The 8,127-nt window shown below is 44.3% G+C and overlaps 1 protein-coding gene across 1 annotated transcript; it reads left to right on the top strand.

Annotated features, from left to right (window-relative positions):
* The first annotated feature begins 1,819 nt into the window (after positions 1-1,819).
* Positions 1,820-7,861, top strand: irx4a (iroquois homeobox 4a). The gene is made up of 5 exons (XM_041943225.1): positions 1,820-1,864; positions 2,793-3,044; positions 3,889-3,995; positions 5,710-6,020; positions 7,149-7,861. Exons 1-5 carry the CDS (start codon positions 1,820-1,822, stop codon positions 7,859-7,861), a joined length of 1,428 nt encoding a protein of 475 aa, XP_041799159.1.
* Positions 7,862-8,127: the final 266 nt, after the last annotated feature.

Raw genomic sequence — 8,127 nt, forward strand, 5'->3', positions numbered from 1 at the left:
CTCCACCACCACACCTTCCTCCCAAAATAAGACAGAAAAAAAGGCAAGACAAAAAAAAAGTTAGTTAACCGCGACGCACAAGCCGTCCCGTCTTTAGACCTGTTTATTACTGCTTTCATCTGTAAATGAAAGCGAGCAATTATTGCAAGGTGCCGGTCTCATATTATTATGTTGGCCCCGGTCCCCCAGATAGTCATCAATCACTCTCAATCGACCTGTCACCGGCAGGCAGAGATCCAGCTGGAGAGGAGCGGAGGAGGAGGAGGAGGGAGGAGGTGTGAGGAGGGAGGAGGAGTACATCATCATTAATTTGAGGAGTGACCCCCGGGGCTATCCACATGTCTCAACCCGGGATTGTCCAAGCAAGGCGGCGCGCACCGGCGCCGCGGCCAACGGGCTCGGAGCTTTTGGCTGTTTTTGGTGACAACAGTTTGACGCTTTTCTACCTGAGCAGAACACACGTGAAGGAGGGGGGAGAGGGAGGGAGAGAGAAATGCTTAGATAGATAGATAGATAGATAGATAGATAGATAGATAGATAGATAGATAGATAGATTTACAAAAAAGGCTCTTAAATCTGATAACTATAAAAATCTGAAAATCTGAATTTTATTAGGAAAATGAAATGACGCAAACCTTAAAAGCAATTGTCAGGCATTTTCAACATATAGATAGATAGATAGATAGATAGATAGATAGATAGATAGATAGATAGATAGATAGATAGATAGATAGATAGATAGAGATCTTTGGAAGGAGAAAGATGGTTTTCATTTCAAATTATTTCTGAGCTCTTCTCAGGATTTGTGTGAAGGGGTGCAAAGTTCATTCAAACTACATCCTATTAAGCACTTTTGGTGAAGCACTGGGGTCATTACGACACTGCAGGCTCTCATTGCTTCAGGTGAAACTGGAGCATAACTGGAAACCAAGAGGTGATCTGTTTTTAAGTTGGTAATTATTTTAAAAAGGGAAGGAAAAAAAAGATTTTAAACGCGTTTATTTGTGTGAATATTTGTCCGATCTGCTGGCGGACTGCAGCTTGTTCCTCTGCTCAGCATGAAAATATTCTTTACTAATTAATTTAAAATCAATTAGATGCCCATGTGATTAGCATCAGTGCGGAGGAACGATAAGAATGCGCTTAATTAGGCCTAATGCATCTGAAGTGATACATAGGTTTGCATATTCAAGACGCTGATTGGCCTAATTGATTGATTGGGACCGCAAATGAATCTCCAGGACATCTCTCTCTCTCTTTTTTTTTTTTCTTTAAGTCCTCCCTCCTCTCTTCCCTCTCGTAGGCTTTCTTGTTGGAGTCTTCTCTCTGTTTTTGTCGTCATCCCGAGAAAGAAAATGCATATTAAAGTTACAGTCTGGTCATTTTTAGAGTGGGAAACTTCTGACGTCAGAGTCACCGCCGTTTAAAACAACCTGCCTCTGCTGCTGACGTCTTTTATACTACTTTTTTATAAGGCAAAAATATGTATCTGACAACAAAGTGATTGTTCCAGGCAAAGAAAAGTCTGCGCCACCTTTATTCATTTATCTTTTCCTGACACTTTTCAGAGGAAAAGAGAGCGCCAGAAGACTTTCCTTCTTTATTTTTTTTTATTTTTATTTTTATTTTTTTCCGTTGAAAGGCGTTTGAGTGGGGGGCATTTTACACAAATTAAACATGCTACTCTGCTTCGCCCTATAAGCATCCAAGGAGCCTGTGCTTACCAATCAATTGGTACAGTCAAACAGAGCCGCAGCCTGCGTTCGAGTGGAGACCTTCAGTCTCGCTTTATTTCTGGATATTGGGGGACCTCTCTACCATGTCATATCCACAATTTGGATATCCCTATTCGTCTGCTCCACAAGTAAGTTCGCGTGACTACATTTTGTTCATTTGCTGTGTTGTTTTGGTTTTCGTATTGCAGCGATTGATTATCTCATCGATTTAAGCGTATTCCTGTTACGCATTTTGGCCAAGAATCAGGGAAGCTGTCACAGTCCTTTCGGGCATCGGGAAGGTGTTGCGTTACAGCCAGTGATACCTGAGTTCGGTAGAAAAAAGGGGGTAAGAAGAGGATAACAAAAAAAGAAAGGAAGAAAGAAAGCAGCGAGACCCCCGACCTCCCGCTCACTGATTTCTGCAAGATAATAGCCGCTGTGTAATGTCAGCCATATGTTTATCTGCGCTGGAACACACATGCCAACTTGTTCTGCACACGCTGTGTGTGTTTTGCACCATAACCCAGCTGCTGTTTTGTTTTGGCTTTGAGCCATAAAAATCATTTGGGCATTACTTCGGGTATTACTGGGCAGTGTTGGGGAAACGTGTTGTGTTGCTGTCTGTCTGTAACGCATGTGTTTCACGTGGAGCAAAGCTAACAGACGGCTCGTTTTTGGACACCTTTTACGCGCACATTGCCACAAAAATATGACGCATCATTCATCACCCAGTATCGGTCTTTACGAGTCGTGCTGTTTGATGTTGGATTTGAGTTTTTACAGATTGACATTTTGAAAGACAACAAGTGCGAACAACTTGTCATTTCCGAAGAAGCAAAATTACTGATTGTCAAAAAGGTTTTAATTTAATTTTGCGCACAAGTAAACAGACAGACAAGCAAGTTCGTGATCGTTTGACTGAGACGATTATTCTTTCACATTAAAACAAAAGATAAAAAGTTAGGAACTAACTTCGGCATCAAAGGTTAATATTTGGTTTTGTTCCGATGCAGAATCAAATAAAGCGCATCAGTAACTTTTTAAAAGATAAATTCTCTCTCGGTCTCCACCCAGTTCCTGATGACAACCAACTCTCTGACCACTTGCTGCGAGTCCACCGGCAGATCCATAGCCGACTCCGGAGTAGCGGCGTCCGGGCAGACACCGGTCTACTGCCCCGTGTACGAGAGCCGGCTGCTGGCCACGGCGAGGCATGAACTCAGCTCAGCCGCCGCGCTGGGCGTGTACGGGAGCCCCTACACCGGCGGCCAAGGCTATGGGAATTACGTTACATACGGCACGGACGCCTCGGCTTTCTACTCGCTGGTAAGCTTCATCTGATCCCTCTTGGCACTGATTAATGGAGCCGCAGGGTGCTGAGGCTTAAGCCAGGCGCACCTCGCCTCGTTTTCCTGCTCCACGCTGAAAAATATAGCTGCCTTTTTCTGTAGGCTTGATTTATCCTCACAGCACCTTTCCAGCCAACTTTTCTTTACTAATTAGAGAGGTCCACTTTCTTGCGTCAGGGTTTGCATTGAGACAAATCAGGTTTGTGAACCTAGGCAGAAAAAAGTTCAGTCATTGCATTAACACTGAGACAAGCTGGTTTGGACTGGAAATAGCTTGATTTTTACACACGTTGAAGACTCAGCATTTTATACAATTATCAAAATGTTATTTCAAATTAATTCTGAAAGGTTTTCAGAAGAGAGCCCAGGAATATGTGGGCCTCTAAAGTCTGGGAACAGTGTTTGTTCCATTTGGTTTATTTGATTTCTTGTAAAACTGTGGCATGAACATGGGAGGGAGTTAGAGGATATGTTCTTCTAGCTGATGTTTGTTCTATAGGAAACACGTGAACAAGCTAATAAACCTGCAGTTTCTGAAGTGTTATTTTGTAAAAACTTATTTTGAAAGTGTTGTCATTTCACATAACCTCACACATCTGAATGCAACACTACCCATCGACAAGCCGGAGGATATTTCAAAATGTACTACATAAGCAGCCATTACTCTCTTTAATCGCCCTAAAGAGCAACTTTTAAGTCCTCCAATCCAAATCTTTTTTATGTATGGCATTTTTCAGCACCAGGTGAGTCTTTTAATGCACCCAAACTGATTTCCTAATTGCATCACCCTGTGAAACTCTTGTCTTTGTGTATGATTGCAGGGCACATTCGATTCTAAAGACGCCACGGCTTCTGCGCATGCGGGAATAACGCAGGCAACAGCCTACTATCCCTATGATCCCACCCTGGGACAGTATCAGTATGACAGGTATGTAATGCGCCTTCCGCTGATATTTGGAATGTAAAAAGCGGGATTATGAATGCAAACATCGGTGCACTTGGAGTGAACTGTACAAGCATGGTGTAGTTGAATACAATGTGGTGCAGGGTGGAAAAGCGATGTGTCCAGTTAGATTCACATCAGACTTTTACTGAGCTGTTAAATCCACCGTCTCACAGGTTTGTGTCAACTGCTTTAAGCGGCTAAAACAGGATGTGATCAAAATTCAGGCAAACGGTGACCCGAAAAGTATTGTGCACCAGTGTAGGGTGAGTTTTCCTCAGCATTTAAATCAGTCGTTCCCCGAGAGGTCATCATCACGTCCGGGCAACACTGGGTGATCACCTTCATCTTTCCTGATGAGGTGATGTGCTGCAGAAGGCTCACACCCCTCTCTGAAAGACATGAGGCCTCCTCGGTGCTGTGAAGAGCATGCCTGCCATATTGAAAGGTCTTCCCAATAATGAGGTGACATCTAAATGAAGTCTGTGATGTGGGAAAAATGTAGGCCGTGAATAGTAACTATACCTGCTTACGCTACATGTGATCAGCGTGCTTTTTGACTAGAACCAGCAGCTTTAAAGAAAGCCGCCACGAACAGAACTGCATGGGATAGCATGGGATAGACAAAACACTCCTATCGTCGCCTTAATTGATGCATTAATTGATCAGCTAGGTGTCATATTGATTAACTCAAGAGCGAAATGGGAGTTCACATAACCGGGCTTCTTTCGCCAATCACTTCAAATTCAGAATAAAGTGTAAGAGGTGTCAGCAGGAATGCTAATAAGTGCACTTGCAGCAAAGGGCCTGAGTCTGAGGCAAAACAAAATTAGCGGCACTCGGGAAAAACAAGCAGGCCTACAGCAGTACCGCTCTGCCTGCGCCCGTCTTTCACCTGAGGGCTCATCATTACACTCAATAAAGCAATTTTACAGTCTATTTTATCTGCGAGGGAACGACCCGGGTTATGGAAAGGTGCAGCGCTCCTCTCCCTTCGATTCCCTTAGCAGTGCTTGACCTGCACTAAGCTATACGGAGCAATAAAGGCCTCGTAAAAGCCTCCCCTGAGAGGACTTTTACAGCTCACTGCTGACTGAAAATCAACACTGTGCATTTTAAATGTAGGCCTATGGTTGGAGAGGGTAGGGAAGCAGTCGTACGCTGCGCTGGTATTAATTCCATTCCATACAAAATATATATGCATATCACCCTAATTGGTATTAATACTGTTAAAACATGTCACTTGAATAAATTTGCTTATTTATGAAAATATACTCATGGCAGATTTACTTGTAATACCTGCACAGACGCTGCACAGGAGGTTGTTGCAGGGGTCCCTGGGAAGTTATGTGCAACAAAGTGACCCCTGCACATATACATGCACATGATCTAGCAGGTCCAGTGCTTCTGCCCCTCCCCATGCTTTCTAAATGATGTCCCTTAACTGACACATGATGCCAAGCTTTAATTTTCAGATCGTTACACAATTCTAGCAGCAGATAGGTTTACGAGTGGGACTGTCAGGCTCATGGAGGATGCAGTGCATAATTTCAAGGAGATTCCAGGAAGCAGATGGCTCTGTCATGGTTTCAGGAGAGAAACTGCCAGGGCAACACATTCGAAATTGTCATGCAACAAGCATCCAGTATTATATTTACCCCTCTCGTTACCATCATGTGTGTGTTCTTCTCATTAACAGATATGGTTCCATGGATGGGGGAACGAGGCGGAAGAACGCCACCCGTGAGACAACCAGCACCCTGAAGGCCTGGCTGCAGGAGCACAGGAAGAACCCGTATCCGACGAAAGGGGAGAAGATCATGCTGGCCATCATCACCAAGATGACCCTGACGCAGGTCTCCACCTGGTTCGCAAACGCCAGGCGGAGGCTCAAGAAGGAGAACAAGATGACATGGCCGCCCAGAAACAAGGGCTCGGAGGAGAAGAGATACGACGAGGATGAGGATGGGTCTCAGGAGGAGCAGATAAAAAGCGAGAACAATGAGGATGGTCAGTGTCACAATGTCTTGCCTCACTGCAGAAATAGAGACTGTAAAGTTTTATGCTGAGTTGTTTGGCAGTATATCACAGGTGTCTTTTATCTGAAAAGCATGTAAAAAAAAACAACCACAACAACAGTGTATTAATGACGTCTTCTCTTCAAAATGTTGTTCTCGTTGCGATTACTGTCATAATGTGGGGATTTTCTTTTTTGGAAAGGAAACATTCTTAACCCAAATATTGTTTCTGACTTTAGTTTAAACTGAGAGTGTGTGTAAAAAGCCAGTTTTAGCTGCTCTTTCTTACTTTATTACTCTCAGCCATTCACTTAGAGGGATCAGGATGAGTCAGAATAATTACCGAAGAGCAACTAGAGAACAATGATCACACGCCGGCACACAGTCCACTCCAAAACTTAAAACTACCCTAATTTTCTATTTTTCTTTTAATCTGCACAAAAATGTCAATTAGAATAAGATCTGAGGAAATCTACTCATCAGTGTAAAGCACTTGCTTCTATAAAACCCCATCAGTCTTCCATATTATTTTGTTTTCTACAAAGGATGAAAACGGTATCATACAGATCATAGGAAACAAAGGATGAGGCCTTTGAATTTGATGATTTTAACATTTTATTCCTACAATTGCACCATGCTAAACATGCTTATTTATTAGTATTTTTGTGAATTAAACTTGTCAACAGCATAAGCAGTTGCCATGTGAGTTTAATCATCAGAACAGTCTATAAGCTGTGGGGACTGTCAGACAGGCCTCAGTCAGTTTGGGATCCTTTTTAATGGTCAGATTGTGTTTTTTTTTTCCAACTTTATGAGCTGATCATGACACCATATTTTAATAATTAAATTAGTTCACAGACTGATGTACATACAGTATGCCGGGTGAAACGTGATTTATACTGAAACTGGTTGTTTTGAAATTGTTTTTTACCACTACAAGGATGTAAACATTAGCTGATCAGTGAACTGAACTGTATTTTTTACAGTGTGTGTTTGCAGGTTCAGCACCTGATGGCAGATTGACTGCTCTGGATGCTTTTATCAGATCTGATGCCACATCGTGTGACATACATCTTCCACTGACATGTCTGCTGTCCCCTCTCTGTTCTCTCCCTCCCAGAGACCAGAAGTCGGCCGGATAAGGACCTCCAGCTGAGCGATCTGGACGACTTCGACACGCTGGAGTCTGAGAGCTCGGAGTGTGAGCTGAAGCACCGATACCACATGAACACGCACATGTCCACGACCAGCGACTGCCCCGGCGAACACCTCATCAAGGACGCGTCTCTGAAAATCTCCATCCCCGTTTCTCTGGGAGGGGAGCAGGACTTGAGCAAAGGTTGCCTCAAAACGAGCCCGGAGGATTTCCAGCCGGACAGCAGACAGCAGGTGAAAGCATGCTATAACCAGCAGCAGCAGCAGCAGGGGCACCAGATACTAGACGGCAAACCTCGGATCTGGTCTTTGGCCCAAACTGCGACGTCCCTGAACCAGACTGAGTACCCGTCCTGTATGCTGAGGTGCCAGCCGCCGCCCTCCTCCCTCAGCCCATCCCCCGCCGCTACCTCACCCGTAACCGTCCTGGACAACAGGCAGGACTCGCCGGTCACGACCCTGAGAAACTGGGTGGACGGGGTCTTCCACGACCCCTTGTTCAGGCACAGCACTTTGAGCCAGGCTCTGACCAACACCACCGTCTCTTGGACCACGAACACCAAAGGCGCCATCCTGGAGGCCGAGAGGAGCGCGGCGGCCCTGCAGCAGCATCACGCCTCCTCCAAAGACAGTGCCATGACCTTCCCAAAAAGTATCAACAAACTGTTCTGCTCCTAACAAAACCAAATGAGCCCCTTTACTGCAGAGAGAGAGAGAGAGAGAGACTTTTTGTGACTGGCTGAAAGTCGGATGGGAAAGCCTATTTCGTCTCCATGATTCCCTCATTATGTTTTATTCGTTTTCGAAAAGCAATGGTAGCTATATACTGTTCCATGGGCGTTACACAGGAGAAATATCCCGATCGGTTTGGCTCATTTGATTTAACGCACGCACAAAACTTATCGAAATGTATAACTAAAAGTTTACATCTTGGGACAAAAAAA

This window comes from Chelmon rostratus, chromosome 8 (genome assembly GCF_017976325.1).
Source record: "Chelmon rostratus isolate fCheRos1 chromosome 8, fCheRos1.pri, whole genome shotgun sequence".
NCBI classification, from domain to species: Eukaryota; Metazoa; Chordata; class Actinopteri; order Chaetodontiformes; family Chaetodontidae; genus Chelmon; species Chelmon rostratus.

Bases quoted from the DNA above. Each gene is read 5' to 3' on its own strand.
- irx4a (XM_041943225.1), top strand. From the start codon at position 1,820: ATGTCATATCCACAATTTGGATATCCCTATTCGTCTGCTCCACAA. The intron at 3,996-5,709 runs GTATGTAATGCG...TCTCATTAACAG, and splicing joins GGACAGTATCAGTATGACAG to ATATGGTTCCATGGATGGGG. The intron at 6,021-7,148 runs GTCAGTGTCACA...TCTCCCTCCCAG, and splicing joins AAGCGAGAACAATGAGGATG to AGACCAGAAGTCGGCCGGAT.